Source organism: Suncus etruscus, chromosome 19, assembly GCF_024139225.1.
Source record: "Suncus etruscus isolate mSunEtr1 chromosome 19, mSunEtr1.pri.cur, whole genome shotgun sequence".
Classification (NCBI taxonomy): domain Eukaryota; kingdom Metazoa; phylum Chordata; class Mammalia; order Eulipotyphla; family Soricidae; genus Suncus; species Suncus etruscus.
In genome coordinates, this window is record NC_064866.1 from 43180957 (window position 1) to 43205973 (window position 25017).

Genomic DNA, 25017 nt, shown 5'->3' on the forward strand with positions numbered 1-25017 from the left:
GTGCATTCTATTTTTTTTTTAAAGCCAGAGGGTCCCAGGCGGTCACTCCCACCTGTATGGGTGTGGGGACATCAGCAAAGGGGACGTTACCTCACATGAGAGCAAGCACCCTTGATCCGTGAAAAAAAGCAGAACTGGGTGATAAAATCAGAGCCCTGATCATCCCATCCCTGCTCCAGAGGTGATTCAAAAATTGTAAGGGCACTTTCTCTAGGATGGCTATCCCTCTTCACCAGACTGCCAAGCAGGCCGGGGGAAGAGTTGGCACCAAATAGGGATGGAGGAGTTGGGGTGTGATGCAGGGAAAATGCTGATAAAATGGTGGCGAGGTGACAATGTGGGAGAGCAGGCGTGTCTCAGTTTAACTCTTGAAGCAATGGGGGTGATACAAAGTGGGCCCACATTTCGGGGGTGGGGGGGAGAGTTGATGCCAAAGAGTTTACTTTGAAGCAGACAGGGCAAGATGCTTTGTACCTGTACCATGGCAGAGGTTCTGGAACGCTGGTGATGTTGACCACCTTGACCACCCAAAGCAGGTCAAGGAGAGCCCCATCTGGCTGCCAGAGCAGAGCATACAGGAGGGCACCATTGAGGGCACCATGGAGAGCATCGTCCTGCACGCTCCTGCCATGGGTGTCTCCAGCGCCAACAGCCGAGCACCACTGACCCCGGCTTCTGACCCCAGGTGTCCTTTAGAGCTCCAGGGCTGGCTGTCCCATTGCCTGCTCCTCCATGGGCTGCATGGCTTCCTGCACATAGACAATGAACTCGGAGGCCTCCCCGCCCTGGGTGTAGACAGTCACCGTTTCAATGCCCTCTACGTCATCTGAGGACACCACCAGGTGGTGTTGCTCAGCGAGCTCCACAGAGGCCTGCTGCAGGGTCTCCTGGATCATGACCGTGTGGTTGGGTGTGGGCTCCTCATCGGTGACCTGTGGGAGGACGAGAAAAAGGTCACAATCAGTTCCACTGCCAGGTTATACAGTGATAACCAAACCATCACACTTTGGCTTCAGGAGTATCCAGGGCATTGGTGGAGCTTGTCCCTACGGCATATCATCCTCAACACTGCTCATGCTTGCTTTAAACCCCTCTTATAGATGAAAGAGGCAAAGTCAATACTGCAAAACAATATTCTCAGGGGTCCAGATGTGTGGCTAATGGGGGAGGAATTCCTAGCTGGTACAATTTGCAATAAGAAAGAAAGGAAATTTCTCCTGACCATTGCCTTATGCTTAATCTGGGAAGCCTGACTCTCTGTATGAAGACAGTATCATTCTTGGAAGAGAGACTTCTACCAGATGTCATCCCTCAGCAAAGACATCTTCTTCAGACCTGGAAGGAGGACCATAAAGTAAACTTGATCCCATTGGACTGGACAGCAGGGCCTGTGGGAGTCTTCATGAGAGGAATTCATAGGAGGTCAGGGCTCTCATAGTAGCTACAAATATGCACATTCCAGACAAGGCATATTCCAGCTGGTGTTAACACCTCACATCCCTGACTCTACCCTGGCCGATTTTAAATGTCAATGGCCTTTGATGCTGGGAAGAGAATGAACTGACATGGGGGGGAGCTAGAAAAAGAGTTGAGATTCAAAACCTGCAAACACGGCCCAAGAGTTAGTAAATAGGAGAGAAAGACAGGGGAAATCAGAGCCCACATGGCAGCAGAAGGTAGTTTCAGAAGATGGACATTCATCCCCTGATCCCTAAAAGAATTTAGGATACACACGCCTAGGTTGGGGAAATGATATAGTAGGAATAAAATGGTAGAGTGGCAAAAGAATTTAGTTGGTCACTTTAAATGTCACCACTGAAAGGTATCCAGTCACAACAGATAATGGGATGGCTGGGGTGGGCGATAGTAGCAGATAAAGCGAAGGCTCCAGTCCATCACGGCACCCTTAGCACTCTTGGCCCCTCTTGGCACTCTCTGCTCTTGACTCTCTTCACTTTGATTGTGCCCAAGTGTCAAGTTTACAATTCCTAGACACATGGCAAAGTACAGGAAGGCCTTAGAGGCCGAGACAGGGCAAAATATAGGCAAGGCTCAGACTTCCAGATAGTGACAAGGTGCTGAGCCCAGGACTCTCACACAAGAGTACTGAGGCCACAGCTAGAGATTCAGAGAGCTGGGATGCCAGGAACTCTTGTAATATAGTTGAGATATAGTTGTCTTGCCACATGAATGTGGCCATGTCTGGAGACTATGTCAGAGAATCATTAGGGTATAGTCTAAAAGAGGCTCCGTGTTAGTATTTCTGAAGTTGTACTCTAGATGGAAAGAGTATGTGAGAAGAACAGTGATATCGTATATGGGTAAAGGAGAAGCCTGGACATTTGCAGAGGGACCCAGACCAATTGATTTCAACTGTGCAATACTCAATCTTCTTAAAAAAAAATAAAAAGAAAGAAAAGTAGGGCTCTGAGATTGTTTCCTGGGGAGCGAGAGACCTGCCCAGCATTTTTAATCAGGAGGAAAAGTGTCAGGATGAAAAGAACTTTGGGTCTGTCAAACATCAGCTCTGCCACTCTTGACTGTGAAGCCTAGGCCACATCTTGCTACCCCTTCACCCCTCAGTCGTAAAATCAAGACACAGTGCCCACTGAAAAAGTTGTAGGGAGAATGAAATGAGACAATGTTGTCAGAGTGGGTACATCACTGTCCTTCAGAGCTCTTTCTTCATCTATTAGGCAATACTTCCCAGAACTACAAGCAGAAGGATGAAGAGATGGTAGAGTGGATGGGGCATTTGCCTTGCATATGGCCAACCTGGATTCAATTCCCAGCATCCCAACTGATCTTCTGAGCCTACCAGGAGTGATTCCTGAGTACAGAGACTGAAGTCTCTGCCAAAAATACCAAATAAAACAAAAAGCTCAAACCTAGCAGCAGATTTTCTGTGACTTTTCAGTTACTTATCACCTTGGCTGCTGTCATTTGCCCACTAGACCCTAAGCTCCTCTTCCTAAAGATAAGGTGAATGCTTGGTGCATAGGGAGTCCTCAAGGGGCAGCCTCAAGACCCAGAGAGCAGCACAGAGGAACCCCACAGTGCAGGTAGGTAGACAGAGCAAGCACAGGTAGGGTGAGGCTCCAAGGAAGAAGCATTGGGTGTAGGCAGGCAGGAAAAGAAGGTATCTGTAGGGAAGACCATGGATCTGAGTCTAAGCTGAGGGCCAAGCCTCAAGTCTGAGAGAGAGAGAGAGAGAGCAGTTCTGCTCAGGAGGTCAGAGCAAGCATCAGTTCATGAAGCTTCTGAGGCCAGCGAGGGTATGTGTGAGCAGGAAGGGCTATGACACAGCAGCTGGATGTTTGACTTGGAAGAAAACAGAAAAGGGGTCTCTGGGGGTGGACACCACAGTTACAAACTGAAAGTAATACTTAATGTGGCCCAAAGGACCCCTGAGATTTGTCCTCCCCCTCCCCCTTTTAAAAAAAGAAATCACTTCACACCCCCTGGAAACCTACCTCTTTAGGTAAGCAAACAAGCAGGAAAAAAGAAAATCATTCCCTCTATTATACCCAAAGTTATAATCCTGCTGGTATTTCAGAGGCACTGCCAAGTCCCCCCTCCCTTACCCTGCCCCACCAGAAGGCACTCACTTTGGGAAAGATGCAGATGAACAAAATTCACCAAGAGCATGTTATTTTGAATGGAAACTATGAATATATTTAGCCTAATTTGTTTTTCTAGAAGTAGTTGAGACCTTTGTTCCTTCTTTTGCTGTTTGCTTCAATTTCATTTAACTGGGAAAAATGTTCTGTGAACCAAGACTTTAGAAGTAAATATTGATTTATTTCACTTGGAAAGAATACCTGACAGAATGTTGGGGGGAGGGAGGTAATCCGCAGTAGAGGTGTATTTCTCCCTCTAAAGTGTCAGTTAAGTCCCCACACAAAGACAGGGTGGTAAACCACAGAGTGGGGTGCCAGGGCCTCAGCACCTCCTGGTGCAAACAATCCCTCAGGGAAAGAGATGAGAAAAAATGCAGAAGCCTTGAACAGCCTCTAGGGCAAACTGGCTCTGGCAAGGGACACAGGATTAGCACCAGGGCTGACACCTGAAACAAGGAAGTCATCGCCAAGAGAAACAGGTAAATACAAAAACTGTGGGCCTGAGGCTGCTTACCGAAAGGCAGCTTTGTACATACATGGTGGGAAAACACAAGGAGGGTGGAAAAAGTAAGCAGAGGCCAGGCAAGTGCCCCGAAACCTGCCATGGTGACCAGCGATTTCCCAATGGTCAATCCCTTGGACAAGGCTCTGACTGAGATAGCAGGCTCTACTTGGGTCTGCCAGACCATGTCTCCCCTTGGAAAGAATGCAGGGGGTGTCTGTACAAGGGGCATGGGTGACAGAAGAGAGGACTGGGGAAGGAATGGAAGGTGAGGAGTGAAATGAAGTTGGACTTCAGATCTTAAAGAGCATCACTCAAAAGCTGAAAGCATGAGACTTTATCTTATGAAGGAAACACCAACTATCTTCAAAGAAGGACCCTAACTTGTTTTGTTATTGCTCCTCTGGGAATCAATAAAATAATATAAAGAAATTTACTTCACTCCTTAGCCTTTAGATACTGATATTTAGGGGCCGAAGCAATGGCACAGTGGTAGGGCATTTGCCTTGCATGCAGCTAACCCAGGATGAAGTGTGGTTCAATCCCCTGGTGTCCCATATGGTCCCCCAAATCAGGAGTAATTTCTGAGCACATAGCCAGGAGTAACCCCTGAGTGTCACCAGGTGTGGCCCAAATAAAAATATAAATAAATAAAAAATGAATAAATATTGATATTTATTTGCCCATTTTACCTTTTTCCTCCTGTTTCCAACTCCACAGTTGTGTGGGAAAATTATCATTTTATTCGTCTAGTACTACTTAATGAGGGTATATTGAACTTTTCGAATTTCATCCCCTGGGCTTCATTCACTAGAATATAGTAGAAATGGAGTCACAGGTAGATGTGTGTCACACAGAAGCCTGCCAAGAGCAGTGCCACAGATCAGGGGTAAAGGGGGGGCTACAGGCTGCTACTCTGTTCTTTCTTGGAAATCCAGAAAAAACTAGGGCACTGAGAGGATTCACCTAGAACACTACCTGCCTGGACTGATGCCCACTTTACGTACAGCTGATACGAGGATGTTGCTGAAAGGGGTTCAGAAGGCAACGGGCCGGGTGTGTGGTGGGGCTTTCTGCAGTGTGCACTTGCATGATACTTTTGTGCCACTGCCACGGTCATGCATTGCAAGCATTAAATGAATCAGAATTTATTCTAATGTTCTCTGACTTATGTCATGTGTTTCTTCTGCTATCCCCAAAGACCCCCCCCAAATCACCCAACTCCTTAAAGTTTTCTGAACACTCCCAAACCCCATCACATCTGTATCTGATATCTTATAGCCTGAGCATTTCCATTCCTGTTTCACAACACGGAAACATGATATAGACACTGAAGCTTCAAGTGGTCCAGTGTCTACTACAGATCTGGAGCAACAGTACAATGGGTAGGGTGCTATCTTACATGTGGCCAACCTTGGTTTGATCCCGCAAGTCCCACCAGGAAGAATCCTTGAGTCTATAGCCAGAAGTATGTTCTAAGTGCCATTGAGTGTAGTTCCCAAAACAACAACAACAACAACAACAACAAAAATCAGACAACCACAATGTAGCAAAAGCTGCACATTGTTCTGGACATTGGTCAATCCACAGATCTTTCTCCATAGCTCTGGAGTGACAGTGACTGAAGAGGTTACTGTCACAGACTCCAAGGATTCAATTACTACTCTTTCCCTACCCCAGTCAGCATGCAGCTAGAAGTGTTATTCTCAACCACTCACTTTGTTCAAAATGATCACATTGGTAGCTCAATCTATTAACTACAAATTGTTCTCCGTAGTAGGAATAATATGGCTTTCACAGTGTCATTACCCCCTGAGATATGGACTCCATTTCCCCCAAATGTTGTATCTAATATATCTTCCAGTTAAATTATTAGCAACGCTGAATAACTTAATAGGAAATCTTATCCCACAGGGCCATACAAATTAGTCTCTAAATCAGGCGCAGGGAACCATAGTTCTGCCTACATTAAGTGTTTCTCTAGAATCTAAACCCATGATCATTTTAGGACCCAGGCATTTAAGAGGGTTCTGAGCAAAGAGAGGGGCTTCCAGAGGGATTCTGAATCCATATTCTGGATTGCTTCCATGCACCCACTCTTTCTAGCTATTCTGTGAGATTCATTCCAAAATGTGCTGCTGCCCCAGGCCTGCATATCAGAGGAACAGATGGTCCCATATGACTATTCACAGTCATGTAGAATCTGATGCTAGGGCCATGCCCCTACCCTGGTTCTCTCACCACCCGCCTGCATCTAGTATTTCTGTATCAAGAACATGATGAGCTCCCCTGAGCCACTGGTTCTCAGACATGCATGCTGTGAGTATGAACAGGGCAGAGAAGAAACTAGTCTCCCCTCACTCCTCATCCCCGGCAAGCTGCACAGTACCAGGAAGAGTGTGTGAGGAAATGCCTCTCCCCAGGTAACAGCACACACAACCATTCATTACACACAGCCTTTTTGACCCAGTCACTGCACCATCAACAATGGTTCCCAGAGACATCAGAAGGGCCTCAAGATATACATAAGGACATCGAACAAAGACCAATTAAGGAAAGAACAGCTATCCCTCCAGGCTAAATCCTGTTATGGCAGCAGGAAGAAGGGGAAGGATTCCTATTAGTTGGGTATCAAAAATCACATTTTTTTTGAGTTGCTGGTAGAAGAGCAATAAACATTACACATGTCCATCATGCCCTGCACCAAGAGCTTCCAAGACATAGCAATTAGTTTTCCACTTTCGGAATTCGCCATTTTCTTGTATCAGAGGGGCACTACAAAAGGTACCAAGTTGCTCATAAACTCAATCTGCTAAGTAGATGCCTGTAGTTTCCTGACTGACATCTCCATTTCTCTGGAACAGTCAGGAGCGATTAAACTAGGCACACTATTAGAAGTTGGCTCCAGAGCAAGAGTGAATGATAAAGATATACGAAACCTCTGTTGGCCCTAAAATTAAAAGAGTACAGAATGCCATCTGTGGAGATGGCACCAGTTTAATGTCCATTTAACTTATGACCTTTTGGAATAAAAATGGTTCCCAAAGCAGCCGTACTTAAATGTTATCTGCAATTGCAATGCCCCCTCTCCAATCTGTTGCTCCTTTGGGGTGCTGTGAAGGTACCCAATACCTTCCCTTGGGACTATGGAGTCTGAAGGATTTCTAGAACATTTTTGGAAGGAAGAAACCCCACTGCCATTTCCACCACTCCAGAATGATGACTTCAGGCATGCTTCACCACTCAAATCCATTTTCTAGCCAGCTGAACTAGACTCTAATTTATCTACTTGTGTCTTGGGGGAATATTGCTCTCTTATTAGTGTCCTTGGAAGGGAAGGCACTGGGGGCCAAGAGTTACAAAGAGAAGGATTATTTGTTCCTATTTATTGGCACTCCTATTGTTCTTGGGATTAGTTCTCAGGAACTGCCCTGGGTAGACAGACTCCTGGTGGCTTGGGGGAAGGTGAAAGGACTCAGAATGCCTTCAAGAGAGTACAACCGCTGCCAAGTGACTCAGTCCAAGCAACTAGAACACACATGATGCATGAAGCTTGCAGATCAGACACTGGAGATGCAAAGAACCAAGTAAAAGCCACACTCCAAGAGGGAGATGTATGCAGGGTATAGAAGTGTTTATGTGTGTGTTGATGCATGCGATGTGAGCATGTATATGGGTGCATGTTTATTAATATGTAGACATGGGAGTATAAGTGTGTGAGCATGTAAATTTGTGTATGTGAACATGAGGACATGTTTGTACATGTGTAAGCAAGCATGTAAGCAGGTATATGGATAGAGGATTTGTGTGTGCATGTATATAACAATGCTATTGCTACATGTTGGTATGGATTTTATGGTATTCTCCTTCCTCCTTTCCATTATTATAGGATCTCATAATGACTTCAACAGGTAAGTCCTTCATGTTTTAGGATCTTCAGAACTACTTATCTCATGATTCTCATGGAGACCTGTGAAGAGGTAGGGTAGGGACAATCATTCCCTATCTCTGAGAAATTAGGGATCAGAAAGTTTCTAATATCCTACTATTAACGATGAGAGAGAGACTGGGAAGAGAAAACAAGGTTCAAACATCTATCTGATCATCTTACACATTAAATTTGCATTATAATCATCATCACAATTATGTCATAATTGATTAGTCATCCTACAAATCCTACTTCCTTAAAGGCATATGACACTATCTTACAACCATTCCAAGAGCATGCTTGATCTGTCTGGTCCGTCAATAACCACTCTGCCCTTATTTGCATCAGCAAACTAATGGTTGTTCCAATCAGGTGACCTCATAGGTCCAAGTAATCAAATTAAAGAAACAACTAAGGAGCAAGGGAAGCAATATTTAATATATATATATATAAACCCAGTCATTTTATGGTGGGAGCTCAGAAAGAAGAGAAAATGTGAGTGGCAAGCAGGAAAGGGAAAATGGACAGCTAGACAGCAGTGGAGAGAAAAGGAATAATAATCAAGGTATTGTCTCTCTGCAGCTACTATAGTCTCTAGAAATAAACCTACATGAGCCAGAACACAGGTAGTGGTCAGCAGCTGGTTTTACAAACTGTCCACAAGAACCTTGAGCTCGTCATTTCCTGCAAGTAATTCCCACAGGTCAGTAATGTGGAAAGAGTACTAGTGGCAGGTCATTGTGGAGTCAGAAACCAAGTAAAAATGTTCAAGGTTCTAAGAATTCCCAAGAACTGTTGTTTAAATTCTACCTGCTTCTTTAAAGAAGATAAAGTGAGAATTCCCAGAAAGAAAGCTATGAATTTCTGCCTGTTTCCTACCTGGCATCTTCTTCCCCACCCCACTTAATTTCCTGGGCATATGCATGTTCTCAGTCGATCTTAAGCTTCTGCCCTTGCTATTGCATCTGCCTGGAACCTTCACCCCAACCTCTCTTCTGGAAGATCTCATCTTTCCCATAGAACTCATATCTGTCTCACTCATCCGGGAAACCCTAAGGTTCCCAGAGTCAGCATGCCTAGAAAACCTTGCAGTGGCTGGCACCTAATAGATAGTCATCAGAGAAGCCTAACTTTTAAAACATGCTATAGAGTGGAAGTTCCCTCCAAAATTACCAAATAAGGACTAGCAAACTGTACAGTTGCCATGGTCAGAGTCACCATGGGGACAAGCTATGGCTAGTGTCTTGGGTGGAGGGAAGATCCTTAGAAAACTGTGAAGCCCTGAGGGTAGGGACTACAGCCTCTATGCCCTGGTCCATGTCTTATGGTTGTGGGGGATATTAAGAAAATATCTCAGCACAGAAGCTGGGCTGGGACTCTCATGCTTGAGTCCTTGTTTTGTTCCAGCTGTGACCACAACAATGCATGCTGCCAGACATACTGGAGTTCCCCAGACGAGGTCAGCCAATATGTGAATGAATGGTCCTGAATCTCAAACTGCACATATCTGCTCCTCTGCTACCGACCTCCCCAAACATCGGGGATCTCATGATCTCAGTCACAAGCACTGAGCACACCCCTTACCACAACAGGGCAAGAGGAATAGTACTGGACACAAAAGTCTCTGGCCTGGCTCTTGGCTGACCTGGGTTCAAAGTTTGGCACCCAATATGGGCCCCTGAGAACTGCCAGAAGTGATCTCTGAACACAGTCAGGAATAAGCCCTGAGCACTACTGGTTGTGGCCCAAAAACAAATTAAAAACAACAACAATAAAAAATTAAAATAAAGGGGCGGGAGATAATGTAGCAGTTAAAGCTCTTGCCTCACACACAGCCAACCGGAGTTTGATCACAGCCCTGCAAATGGTTCCCCAAGTTCTGCTAGAAATAATATCTAAACATATAGCAAGGAGTAGGCCCTGGATATGACCCACCCCAACAATAAATAAATAAAAAATAAATAATACTGTGGGAGTGAGAAAAAAAATTGCCCTTTAATACTAGAAAATAAAGCAGCAAACAGGTGCACGGGTCAGACTGTGATCCACTGTTCATGACCCTCAGCTCAACCCGTGAGTAGAATCTGTAGAACAAGCAAGCATAGTCTTGACAAAATGGAGGGAGGCTATGAAGAGGAAATGCAGGGTCACTGCACACTTCTGAGAATCTTGAGCTAATACCTTAGCTGGTGCTTTGGGCGAGAGAATGCTTTTCCTCAAGAACATATGGCAGAGCAGACACTGAATCCAGTGTGCTAGAAGTCTGATCTGAAGGCAGCTCAAGGCAAAAAAAAAAAAAATGGTGCTGCCTGACTGTCCTGCAAGGGGCAAGGCCCAAGAGGCATTTCCTTAGCCTCAGTCTAATGAGCATGGAGAATATGAAGGCTGGCAAAGGTTTTCGGGAGACAACAGAAAATAATGTTATATTAGATCATGCAGTAGTTTGGGGAGTCCGACTGGCAAGCACACTGTCATGAGTTCAAATTCCTGGTGTCCGACACAGTTGGCATGATTTGAACAGCCCTGGCACTGCAAATGATTTCCCACTGCACCACAGCCAAGAGTGTAAGTACCCAAAAAAGGGGGTACAATGTTTGCAATATCTAAGTACCACAGCCAAGAATTGTGACCATTGGCAAACATGTATATGAGTCCTACAGCAGCTGGTAGTTATTCCTTAACTCCATCCGTGAAGGGAAAGGGGAAAAATGGAAGGCATCAAACACAAAAATTAACCTCAAGAAGAGATCTGAAGGACTGGGATGAGAGAGAGCAAAGGCGTCGCTCCTCCTTGTGGAGATGAAGGATGGACGTGTTGCCACAAACATCAGCACTTACTTGCTTTGCAAGGCAAACGGAAAATGGTTTCTATGTCTGGGCAGCTCTGTATGATGAGCTGCTCATTGAATAACCCTCCTGACAAACCACGCACCCACACTTCTCAGAGCCTGAATTCCCATAGAGATTGCAGATGACGCCTCAGCTCTCCTGGTTCCGAGAAGAATTAAATATGTGTCAGAAGGTGGTGAGAGATGGAGACAGAAGCAGGGTCTTCCACTCATTCCTTGGTCTGCAAGAACTTGCGATGCAGAAGACTGAATGCCTAGATACTCAGGGCTGACTGGGATGAAGGAGCCTACAGGGGGTGTTTGGGATGGGGCCTGGAGAACAAATTCCTACAGGCTGAACCCCACATTCCTTTCCTTTCACTGTAGACTCCATGATACTAAGAGGGTCGCAGACAAAACTCTCATTCAACCCAACAACAAGAATAAAACACTGTAGTTCAATTTAAAAAAAGAAAAAAAATTCTGAGGACCTCATCTGGTGGTGTTCAGAGCTCACTCCTAGATTTGCACTCAAAATCATTCCAAGTGGGCTCAGGGAACCATATGAGATATCAAGGATCAAATGGGGGTTGGCTGCATGTCAGGCAAACGTCCTACCTGCTGCACTATCTGTGACCTATCCCCACATCAGGCCAACATCTTTCCTGCGATTAATTATCTTGGTTTTAATTTTTGGACTTGGGGTCACACCTGGATATACTCAGAGCTTACTTAGAATTAAACACCATATTTTAATTTTTAATTAAAAATTAGTTTTTGGTTTATGGGGTATTCCTAGCTCTGCACTCAAAGTCCCTCCTGGTGGAGCTCAGGAGACCATAGGAAGTGCTGGGGATCTAACTCGGGTTGGCTGTGTGGATAACAAGTACCCTTCAAGCAGAACGAACTCTCTGGCCCCTGCAGCTGATTCTTTTGGGGGGAAAGAGCATTCTTTTTTAAGTGATTAGTTTTTCATTATTTGAATTATAATATATATGTAATCCTCTTGCATCCTTAAATGAGGGGACCAGGAGACCCATTGCTCTTGTTAATGAGCAATTTGACCCTTATACACTGGGTTAGTGTGGTGCTGGATGCAGCAGAAACAAAACAGAAATATTCTTTTAAATTGATAGAGGAAAGAAACAGTCTATAGGAACGTGGTGCTTCAAAAAGCATCATAAATACCCCACTCTGGAAATACATTAATAGGATACACAGGACCAAAAAATAGGAAGGCATTATGTGCAAGCAAAAGAAATTCCGAGGCAGAGAGAAACCATTCCACACTTCGGTGAAGATTTAAAGTCTTTTAAAAAAGAAACAAATGCACAGAAAGTGAGCAAGGCAATGATCTATCCCCACATCAGGCCAACATTTTTCCTGCAAAGATGACATAATGTCTCCCATCATCTTATTTTTCTCTTTGTTGTAAACACACAACACACAACTCTTTATTCTCTACTATACAGATGCCTTAAGACCTGACTTATTTAACCTACTTCCTCTCCAGGGAAATAAATTACTCAGTACTCCCTTCTGAAAATCCATCTTCTTTAGATGAATACACAAAAGGCACCCCACTGCATCTAAAGCTATGCCTGTCCCCCACGATCAGTCTAGCTTCCTCCGAAAAGTGGCATCACCCACATGGGCAAATACCGCTTTCAACAGTCTAAAACTCAAGTGCTAAAGGAGTTCTTGCTAAAATCAGGGCGGGCCACCCTCAGATGCATCCTGGTTCCCTACACCACACTTCCAGCGAAATGAATACATAGCAAGCTTATTCTTTGTGTCAGGTAATGGAGAAGCCTCTCGGCGGTGAGTGTATTCAGTGGGGATGAGCCAGGGACAACTCTCAGCTATGCCAGAGGCACCTTTGATGCATCAGGAAAGGCCCCATCTTCTGGTGCAAGGAGGGGAAAAAGGTTCAGACCCCCTCACCAGGCAGATGCGCAGAAAGATAGCTTCTTAGGGAACAAAAATAGGGTGCAGAGTTAGATCACTCCAGTTTGTTGTGATTAGTGTGGTTATTGTGGTCTCAGTAATTTTCTGAGGGAAGGGAATCAATCCACTGTGGGAAAGTGAGGAGGGTAAAGTGGTCTTTCAGGGAGCAGATGGGAACTGAGAGAAGATGGAGGAGTGGTGGGTGGTGGGGCCAGGAGTTGGCATAGGGGTATGTGTGTGCAGATGTTTAAGATCTGCTGACTGCAGTTTCCTCTAGGGCCGGTCCCTACTACCCAGTCTCTGTGGCTATAACCATTCCTTTTCCAGCTCACAGCCACACAGCATCCAATTTAAAATAGATGCTCAATAAACTCCTGAGGGGAAGGATGCTAAGGTGCTCTTCCCGAGATGTACTTTAAAGCCAGATACAAACAGAATGGGAGCACATTCAGAGAGGCAAGGGAGGGGGCGAGTTCTAGCCTCAGGCTGCCTATGAATATCCTGTGATATTTAGCCAAGCTTACTGTGGATAAGACTGTACTTTTTTGACCTTTAAGCACATACATATCAAATTTCTATAAAGTGTCAGGCCTTCCATGAGGAGGGGCAGCGGGCAGTCCAGCCTACATTATATTCCCAATAGGACATTGCTGGGAGATCCCTCCACAGTGAGGTGGCTCTAGGGTTCATGGGGTTTCTGCATATTCCTTCGGCTGCATTTGAGACTGTTTCTCTCTGCCTAATACATAGAAAAAAAGTATTTCACCTCCCATCTTTAAAAAAAAATAATTCCTTTTGGGAGAGGGCAACACTGCATGTTACTCAGGGCTAAGTCTGTCCTTATGGTCAGGGATCACTCCTGGCAGGTCTCACCACTGGATCAGTCATACGCAAGGTAAGCAGCCTAACTAGTGTTCTATCTCTCTGGCCCTATCCCCACTCTGGAAATACATTAATAGGATACACAGGAAGGCAAGAAATAGGAAGGCATTATGTGCAAGCAAAAGAAATTCCGAGGCAGAGAGAAACCATTCCACACTTTGGTGAAGATTGAAAGCCTTTTAAAAAGAAACAAATGCACAGAAAGTGAGCAAGGCAATGATCTATCCCCACATCAGGCCAACATTTTTCCTGCAAAGATGACATAATGTCTCCCATCATCTTATTTTTCTCTTATAGAACTCTCTCTCTTATAGAACTACCACAAAACCACACTCTTACTGGCTGCAACCTTTTTCACTGCCAGTCACTTTGTGGAACTAACAGGCAGGTACCTGATAAAGCCTGATTTATCAGGTTGATCCAGGCTAATCTATGCCATCCTGAAAGCTTCTCCCTACCCCTACCAGCCCTCTGTGCTGTGGGAGCATCTCCTTCAACTGATAAAGACTCTTTCTCCCACCCCACCCCTCAATTCAACTCTCTTGTGCCTTCTCGCACTTTTTCCCCACTCTCCTTTTTCCATGAGTGATCAGCAGCCTTTACAAAACCCAGGGGACATGGCAAATGGAGCTGGGCAGAGCTGTTCAGTGCTCTCTCCTATACCTCCAGAGTTGCCATACTGGCCCACCCAGGAGGAAACCTAAGTTTCTGGCATCAGTACCTACTTGCTGAATAGAAACAGCTATGGCTATTTCCCAGGAGGAGCATGTCCACATCCAATGTGAAGAACACAGATCACAGCCCAACATATACCACTTCAATCATTCATCCAATTAGTCAAGTGAAGTTCAGTCATGACAATGCAGGTCTGAAGGGACACAAAAAGAACTGTCAATCTGGCCTCACTCCCAGCACAACGGTTTGGCATGTACTGTGTTGGAAGGTCGGTCCACAAGCACCGTGTTTCTTCACTAGCTTCTCTCACCTCTCCTCCTCCCTCCTTCTTGCACCCATCATCTCCTTCTGGCCTGCTCTTGAGTCTGTGTGTGCCAGTTTCTCAGAACTTCTCTGCTAACTCTCCCTATCCTGGGGCAAGTGGCTGCTTGATGTGCTCACAGACTTAATCTTCCAAATCCGTCTTCCCCAGGGGCCTTTTCTGGAGCAATTACTGAGAACACCACAACCACTGGAGGAGCCTGTGTGGGATCTAATTATTTCCATATACAAACATGCTGCTTTACATAACACAGCCACATGCTACCTCTCTGGTAACAGGCATGGCATGTTTACAGTGGCACACCCTTCAAGAGCCTTCCTGCAAATGGAAAATACGGGCTGAGATGAGCCTCCAAAATACTTTTCAACAAAATACTTTTTCAACAGCCTCCAACATACTTTTCCAGAAAACACCTATGTTTTATTGGGCCTGGGGTTCCAAATGCTCACGACAGGGCTTGGATAGTTGCATCATTACCTGCTTGCTAAAGAGAAGTTTCTAGAAGTAGAAACAACTATGGCTGCATTCTAGGTGCACAGAAAGGAGTTGCTTCTGAATCTAGACAGAAGCTCCAACTTACTGAAGGCTTAACCATATATATATATATACCTAGCACACCACCAACGACTTCATTCACACAGCCACCTAGAAGTTAGTTCCTACATAGGTTCTGCAATTTCCCAAATTTTGCAGATTAGAAAACATTAGTGGGCAAAGAGACACTTTTGGCCCCCTCACAGACTAGTAAGTGTCTTCACCAGGTGGGGAGTTCTTACCAGGGACCACCACATTCTGAATCTCACAGGCTACTACTTGTCTCAGAGACTAGTGGTGGTGCTGCTGTGAAAAGTGAGTCCATAGCAAAAACAGAAGCAAGAGGGATGTGCCAACGAGGTAAGACATAACTGGAGGGTTGAAGCGAAGGTGTGTATTTATTTTACCATACAACACTGGATAGAAAAGAAATGGAGAACTGATGTGAACCAAGGGAATTCCTCTGTTCAGGACAGAGGATACTGTTCCAGTGGGCATGCAAAACAAGAACCAGCTTACAGCAGCACTGCCCGGGACAAACCCAAGAACCACAGCTTCCTCAGCAGTGATTTCAACACAACTGTCCTCCAGATGCCAAAAAGTAAGTGGTCTCAGTTGACAAGGTGAAGCTATGGGTCATGAAAGGATCAAATATAAATCACATTCCCAGATTTGGATTGGATAGAAATGAACAGCTAGACAAATAGCAATAAATATTGGGGCTGGAGTATAATGGTTAGGACATTTCTCCTGTCTTGCGTGTGGCTATCCTAGGTTCAATCCCTGGCACTATATGGTCCCCTGAGCACTGCCAAGACTAATTCCTCAGGGGCGCTAAAGGTAAGGTGCCTGCCTTGCCTGCGCTAGCCTTGGATGGACCGTGGTTCGATCCCCCGGTGTCCCATATGGTCCCCCAAGCCAGGAGCAACTTTTGAGCACATAGCCAGGAGTAACCCCTGAGCATTACTGGGTGTGGCCCAAAAACCAAAAAAAAAAAAAAGACTAATTCCTCAGTCAGGAATAACCACTGAACATTGTCAGGTGAGGCAAAAAACACAACTCTCAACAGTATTAAAATGTAAATCAAGTGGGATTCTACGAAGAGCACTAACCAAGCTGTGGTTTCTTGGCGCAAATAGAAAAATAAGGGCTGAAGAAAAGAAAGACAATAGAAAGGAGAAGCAAAGCTAAAGAGACTGATCTCTTCAAGGTTATTAAAGAGTATGTGAAAAAAGGAGCACTGGAATGGAATCAGAAAAGCCTTTATTCTTTGTTTTATTCAAACAATTTTCCACATGACTACAGATACATCATGGATCCCATTTTTGCTTTTAAAGTTTCACAAAGAAATGAAATTTTCTGTCACTGTGATGGAATAAGAAGACTTGGAAAGTAATAAAAAGCTGAAGAGGTTTCAATGTTGAATATTAGTCACCAAGAAATCATACTTGAAACAGAAACCTCTGAATGGATTTTAATATAAGAAAGGGCCATATTCAAATGTCAAAGGAAGAACTAGTAGAAAAGGACAGGAGTGGGAATTAAGTGACAAGGCAGAGTAACCCATTGCTAGGATATAAATGAATTTTTGTATCTGGAACGAAGGGTCAAAATGCTCCACTTAGTAAGGGCAAAACCAACACTCTTGATAAATGGAAAGTATGAAAACACTAAAAATAGGTTGCCTGTACATATAACCTATACAGCTAACATTGGCAAAGGCCCAGGGCAAATAAAGTACACTGAAAATTCTTTAGGAAGCAGAAGAAATTACTAACCAAAATGTGCAATTGGAAAATGGTTATCATAGCCAGAACCAATATAAGGGGAGAAGAAAATAGAAGAAAGCAGTTATGAGGCTTCAGTATTTTATAAAAATCAAAGATCTTAGAATTAAAGGGTAAAAAAAAATACTTATCTAGATGGCAAAGAATCTAGCAATAGATCACGGAGATAGATGCATTTATTTGCCTTTGGTCCCTGTAATACACAATGAAATTGATCCCCTAAAAGACGTGTAATTCCCCGGCATAGAGCTCCAAAGGCATTTGAATCCATCATGACTGTAATTACACTCCAGCGATAGTAAGCCCAAAACAGATGTGACAGTCCCATCTCACAATAACTCAAATAGTTTCAGACCATAGAAACTGCAGCTCCTATCAGTTCCTTTAAAATTATAGAGATTCTTAATCTAGGAAAGATTCCTTAGATCAACCACAACAATGGCTGACAACCATGATGGGAAAGCAGAATAAATGGTACAATGGCAGATACTAGGCTCTCTCTCTCATTATGGTGTGAAAGAACAGAAATCTGCTATTATAATGTCTCACGCGCTGATAGGATATGATCTGGAGTCAAATGAGGCCCTGAAGGGGAAAGGGGAATGGAGAGGAAAGGAGACTCTCCTGTTATCTGCACTTGAACAGCACTATGTCAAAGAGTTTTCTTTATAGCGGGCATCAAAAAGGGGCCTCTGTGGGAGCAAGACAAAGAAAAACCCATTAACTCATCAGTTATTTGAGCTTAAAGGGATAACAAAAAAGAGCTTCATTGAATCCTCTCTGGCTGTGGGAAAAGGGGAGATAGTTCCACTCAGCCTCACCCTGTAAATCATTATCCTCTGCACCATGATTTTTTGGGTCATTTTTAGTTGTGGGGCAACATTTTGGTTGTGCTGAGAATCAAACCCAGAGCTTTACACATACTGTGTACATGCTCTCCCCATTTTAGCTATATCCTTGATCCCTATACCATGATCTTTTGAAAATTATTTCTTCATTTAAACACCATGGTTACAAACATGTTCGTAATTGGATTTAAGCCATAAATGCACCCCCTCCCACTTCACCAGAGCAACTTTTGCGCCACCATTTTCCTCCCATTCCCTAACCCCGCCCCCCCATCCCTCTGCCTTTAGTCAAGACAATCATTGTGTTTCTCTCTCTATCATTGTCATGGTAGCTGTTAGTGTAGTTATTTCTCTAACTGCAGTTACCACTCCTTGTGATAAGCTTGTTACCATGGGCTGGTCCTTCCAGCTCTCATCTCTATTGTCTCTGGATGCTATTATTATACTCTCTTTTATTTTTCTTAAATCCCACAGATGAGTGAGACTATTCTGTCTCTTGATTCTCTCCCTCTGACGTATTTCACTCAACATAATAGTCTCCAAATCCATCCATGTATAAGCAAATTTCATGACTTCATTTTTTCTAATAGCTGCATAGTATTCCATTATATAGATGTACCACAGTTTCTTTAGCCACTCATCTGTTGTTGGGCATCTGGGTTGTTTCCCAGGTTCTGGCTATTGTAAATAGTGCTGTTATGAACGTAGGAATGCAGAGGACATTATTGTAATGTGTTTTAGTGGTTCTGGGCAGTGATGGCTAACCTTTTTGAGCCCGAGTGCCCAAACTGCTGCATATCTTAATTGTGGATCTTCCCGCGTGCCAGCTGCAAGGCCTTTGCGTGCCACCACTGGCACGCATGCCATAGGTTCACCATCATGGTTCTAGTGTATATATATATATATATATATATATATATGGTTCTAGGAGTAACCTATGTATACATGCTGTAAAGGATTTACACATGCTTTTAAAGGATTAAAAGAGTATTTGACCAGGTCTCTTGCTGTACAGTTAAAACAATCAAACACACTGAAGACAGTGATTGTTTTAAAATAATCATGAAGAAAGCATATTTAATCGGATACCTGCATTTCACATAGCTAATCTGAACTCAATCCCTGGCACTACATATGGTTCTCTGAGCTCTGTCAGGAGTGATCCCTGAGCACAGAGCTACAAGTAAGCCCAGAGCACTGCCAGCTATTACCTCAAAACCCAAATAATAATCATAATAATGGAACTATTCTGAAATCCATGCATATCGTTTTCCAGATCTCTCTACTTATAACTTTGCCAGAAGTCTTCTAAATCTTCAACATCTACCGCACCCTGGAGATGAGGCCATGTTGGGCTCTCCTTTGTGGATTGCTAAAAGAAAACTTCATCCAAACCAAAGGCCACACTTGAGATGTACCTTCTCATAACCTTCTATCTAGGCAATGCTCTTGCACAAATGACAATGCAAAAGGGTTTTGGAGGACCAATAGTGTACAAGATCCCATATCAAACAGGTCTGTCCAAGCTCACTTTTCCTTGCAAACTGTCCACAGGTGTAAATGGTCATATCTACCAAAGTAGATATAACTGTTTGCAAAAGCATTGATTGAACTATAAAATGGGTTAAATAAGAAGTTATGTCTACATCTGTACATAGTGTACTCTTTATTATTTATTGCAATTGGCGAGGATTAGCTGTCTCCCTCAATTGGAATCTAAGGTTCTCCACCATTTTTTGGTTGTTACTGTTTTGTTTTTCTGATGTTTTTCCAATTTATATTTTATGACAAATATATAAAAATGCATGTCGCAAATATTGGCATGAATCAAATATATGGATTGCTTTTTGTCAACCAGAGCAAAAAAAATATCTGCAGAAGTCCCAATATTCCACAATTTTTAAGTTATTGCAGTTCATAAACATTCACACTGTTCTGCAGCCTGTGTCACAAACCATGACACAAACCGTGATACAAACTTTGTGTCAGTTACTTCTCAAGTTTCCATGAATACTTTTGACATACCAAATCCAATTAAATCCAAGTGTAGTTATATTAAAGCAAAGTTCCATCAGGTTTTTAAATAAGGAAATGGACTGAGCATTGCTTGTATTCATGGATTTGAAAGCTATTTAATACTTCTCATATGCTATATTCTATTGTGTGTGTGTGTGAGGTCATACCAGGCAACACTTAGGGCTTTACTCCTGGCTCTCTGCTCAGAGTTCACTCCTGACAGTGCTTGTGGCATGTGAGGTGCTGGGTTGGCTGTAAGGTAAGTGACTGACCCACTACATTATATCTCCAGCACTCATACCTCTGTTTCATCCTCGAAAATATTTTATGTGCTGAGACAAGTACCTGACTGAATGAAGCAGCTCAAAGAATATCTGAAGAATAGCAATAATTTCCCTAATAGAGTATTTGCTTCCTGAGAGAAAGGTTTGTCTTATCACTATAACTCAGTGTGAAGAGCAGCATAATCGCCCTCACTCCAACTCCAGCTCTCGAGGAACATGAGAAGAACACTATATATGGCCAAGGAGACTAAGATTCTTGAGATGGAGCAATCCAAATGAACTAACTGGGACCCCATATAATCATAGGACCTTAGAAGATGGGGGTAATGGGGGGGGGGGAAATAAAAAAGAAAAGGTGACTGGAAGCAGACGTCCAAGGGATGGGCTGGAAGTGAGATGGGCCTGCCACTGCACATTGGCCTCTAGGAGATTAAAAAAAAAAAGTCAAGGAAAGTCAATTCTTCTGGCAAGAATGCATGCAGCTCTGCTGACATCTCAATTTTAACTCCAGAAAAACCATGTGAGACTTCTGACCCCAAGACCAGTAAAAAAAAAAAAAAATTTGTTGTTATTGTTGTTTAAAACTACTGTACTGTGATTGTTTCAGTGGTGGTAATAAAGCTAATTTACCCAGGGACCAAACATACAGCACTGTCAGCTACATGATTCTGTAAGCTAGTAGAGAAGATCTTACTGAGGATTTATTTGGGATCCCATGATGAAATATAGGATGAAATCTTATGTATTACTTACTTAAGTCTTCCAAATTATTTCAGTCCTGCAAACATCATAGTGACTCATGATTAGCTCCAAACAGTGAAAGTCACTGTTATTTTTCTTGTCTTTCTCCCCTTTTAAATAATTTTTACACTGAGGTGCTTATGACAAATATTTCCTATGCGAGTCTTAATTTCATCTACGTAGACAGTTTTATCCATCAAATATAAATTTGCTCTCAAAAAAAAGAAACTAAAAAAATGATTAAATACAAAGAAAGAAATTGATTTAATAAAAGCCAATTGGTCCTTACAAATGCACAATTCTTTGCATTTGTAGTTTTCCAACGTTTATTGGTAATGGTGGAGGCATGCAAGGAGTCCTTTTTCCTGAACACTTCAAATCACAACCACAATAATTTTTGCTGTTGTTTGTTTTGGGGCCACACCCAGTGATACTCAGGGATTACTCCTGGCTCTGCATTCAAAAATTACTCCAGTTGCTGGTTTGGGGGCTATATGGGGTACCAGGGGTTGAACCTGGGTAAGATGTAGGCAAAGCAAAAGCTGCTGCTAATTAGACTATTTCTCTGACCCCTAGACCAGTAATATATTTTTAATACTGACAATTGAGTCTAAATGTGACAAAACATGTGTCTGTGAAAATGTAAACATCCTAATTTATAGGCCAAATCTTTTTTATGTTGCATTTAAAAATAAGAAAAGGAGGGCCCAGAGAGATAGCACAGTGGTGTTTGCCTTGCAAGCAGCCGATCCAGGACCTAAGGTGGTTGGCTCGAATCCCGGTGTCCCATATGGTCCCCTGTGCCTGCCAGGAGCTGTTTCTGAGCAGACAGCCAGGAGTAACCCCTGAGCACCGCAGGGTGTGGCCCAAAAACCAAATAAAAAATAATAAGAAAAAAAAATAAGAAAAGGGCTGGAGAGATAGCTCAAGAAGTTAAAGTTATTGTTGGTAGTTTAGTTTTTCTTTAGCAATAAATATTAAAAAAAAAAATAAACCTACTGATTCCTCAATTATTGTCATTGTTTTGGGTATATATTTTTATTTTTGAAATTTACCAGTGGCTGCTGCATTTTCCACCTCTGCTTATACTTGAATTACTAAGTTTTCCCAGGTTTTAGGGTAAAATTTGGGGAGTCGGCTTATACTTGGTCAGCAGTAACAGCAACGAGCCAGAAAAGCAAAGTTATAAGCAGAGCGCATCTCTTTATTAATATAGGCAATAAATGTTTGAAAATGGTTAACCTCCTGAAACAATCAAAATACAAGTCAGAATGTGTGGGGCTGGAGTAATGATAGTACAGTGGGTAGGACATCTGTCTTGCACAAAACCAACCTTTGTCAATTCCCAGCAACGCATTTGGTTATCCAAGCACTGCCAGGTGGTTCCTAAGTACCATTATTTTTGATGCAGCCCAGAAAACAAACGAATTTGTTTGACTCCGGAAATCTTAAAAGTCAATGTATGTTAACAAGCAATAAACCTAATATATTTATTCTGAGTTACACAGCTGTTTTGAAGAAGCGTCTTCAGCAATGCTCAGGGCTATTCCCAGCTATACTCAGCCTGGTGCTACTCAGGGACCACTAATGTTCCAAAAAGCAATTCTAGGTGGACAGCATGGAGCATTGGGAATTAAATTCAGAACCTTACACATTCACATCACGTGCTTTAAGCCCTTTGAGTTGTCTCCTTAGTATCACAGAGCACTTACCCTAAGGAATTGTTTATTCCCGCCCCCCAATGGTAATCATTTCCAAAATAAAAGCAGAAAACACACACACAAAATTCCCACCATGTCCTCAGCTTTATTCTATGTCCATTTTCTGATCAACAATTATGTGTAGCTTTCTGAATCGGACAAGACAAATCAAGCCTATTTACTAAGTAGGTATTATTATTCGTTGGAATGTTGTCTGGTTCAACCACTAAGAAAGACTAACAAATTAAAAATCTGACAGAGTAATTCCCCTCCTTGTCATCTATTCCAAGAACAAAGAAGCTCTGACTCAAGAGACAGACAGTAGAGATAGAACAGAGGTAAAGGTTGCTTCCCTGCATGCAGCCAACCTGGCACCGTCAATCCCCTGCACCATCTAGGGTCCCTTGAGCATAAAGGAAGAAGCAATCCCTCAGCACCACTGAGTATGGTCCCCTTCCCTCAGTGCCCCAAAAGATAAGAGCACGCCTATGTTCACTCTAGTGCTATTCACAAAAGCCAACAACTGGAAAAAAGACCAATGTCCAACAACAGATTAAAAATAGCTCTATTAAAATTATAAGCATGAGTATAACTGAATTCAGAGTACATCTTCACTAAGAAATTCCTTCACCCTTGCTAGACAAGTGAGTATTTGATATCTGGCTGCCATTCACTGGTTCTCCTGATTCTGCATTTACCAATAGCCTGGGTGAGCTTGGTACCGAGCCAGACAGATAAGTCAATGACTAGGACACACATCTAGGGAATATCTTCAAATTCTGTTTTTAATACTGTTAAATAGTGTCACTCCCTCTTGACCTGCGCTTGCATTAAGCACAAAGATTCCCAGAAGAATGCTGCACTTTGCTGCCCCTACAAACACTCTATGCCTATTTACTCTGGCTATATCGGATGCTTATCTGCCTTATCCCTCGTTGTGCTGTCAGACTAATGCCTTGGAGCACATCTAAGCTGTATCCTAAACCCTGCAACCTCATGTATCACTGCATTGCCTGTAAGGCTCAATAAATCATGATCCTGCATAGCAGTAAATCAATCCAGTTCCTAGAAAGGAAACACAACTCACAATCATGAACACCTTCCTGCAATACTCAGAAAGCATTTGGAATCTATGGCTGTCTGAGGTTGTCCTGATATCATTCCATTCTATCAAGACCCCTCCTGAGGTGCCAGGAGGTCTGGCTTAAGACACATATCATGTTATGCAGGAGCTTAAGAAGAGATCTGTTGGAGCAAGAGAGATTGCGCAGCAGTAGGGCGTTTGCCTTGCACGGGGCCTATCCGGGACTGACTCAGGATCAATATCCGGCATCCAATATGGTCCCCGAGCCTGCCAGAAGCAATTTCTGAATGCAGAGTAGGACTCACTCCTGAGTGCTGCCAGGTATGGCCCAAAAACCAAAACCAAAATAGGAAAAAAAAGAAGAGATCTCAAAAACAGAAGAGATCTAATCATTCCTCTGACTATTTCTATGGGGTTTTTCTTCTCTCTCAAACACACACACCATAAATGTGGACTGTTGCATGCTACCAGATTCAGCTCCAGAAGGACCCACAGCTCCAGGACACTACCTGATCCCTTATTGCTGCAAACCATTTCTCAAACCCAACAAGACCATGACATGTTCCCCTGGTCCTCACCTTCCCCAGAATATCTCAAAAGACAATGAGGACATCTATATTTCTTTGTATGTTTAATACTTCAATAGTTATATCTCTTAGGGTGTTTATTTCCAAATGTAAAGGTAGCCTCCTCCATCCCTTTTTAAATTTTTTTTTATTTTTTATTATTTTATTTTATTTTTCTTAATTTTGCTTGTTTGGGTTCTGCTTAGTATGAAATTTTCGAGGAAAATGTCTTGCTTGGGATAAAAGCATAGGTCAAAACCAGGTCACAGAGATTATATAACCCATTATTCTTACCCCCAAATATGCCAGCAATATAATACGGCACGGTTCCCTTTTGCATAGGCATACTATAAAAGGGGAAATTTGATTAGCTCTTATCTACGAGGGTTAAGAATCCATAAGTTTTAAAATACAGGGGCGCCTCCCACCCTGAACATTTGTCATGGGGACTCAACTTAGACTCCATGCTATTGGACAGTGACCATCCAACCCCAAACCCCAGATCCCAACTATAAAACTGATAAAGTTCCCTGCAACAGCACCAGGAAACAAATTCCCCCTTCCCAGGAGTTCCTAATACCACTCTGGCACCAACTTGCACCCAAGTTGATGTGATACCCTGATAACAAGGAAACAGCAACACCTTGATCTAAGAGCAGGTTGCCCTTCCTTATCACCTAATGGTAAGATGAAATCAAAAGACATATCATCCTTTGATCTGTGCAAAAAACCAAGATCGCTAACTACAGAAGA

General features: G+C 43.1%; 1 protein-coding gene across 2 annotated transcripts in view; it reads right to left on the bottom strand.

The window, feature by feature from the left end:
• Positions 1–420: 420 nt before the first annotated feature.
• Positions 421–25017, bottom strand: part of ZFAT (zinc finger and AT-hook domain containing) — a 159371-nt gene continuing 134774 nt past the window's right edge. For both annotated transcript variants that reach the window (XM_049765564.1, XM_049765565.1), the window contains one exon: positions 421–932. In XM_049765564.1, coding sequence (XP_049621521.1) covers positions 693–932 — 240 coding nt within the window. In that variant the 3' untranslated portion in view covers positions 421–692. The remainder of the gene's footprint in view (positions 933–25017) is intronic.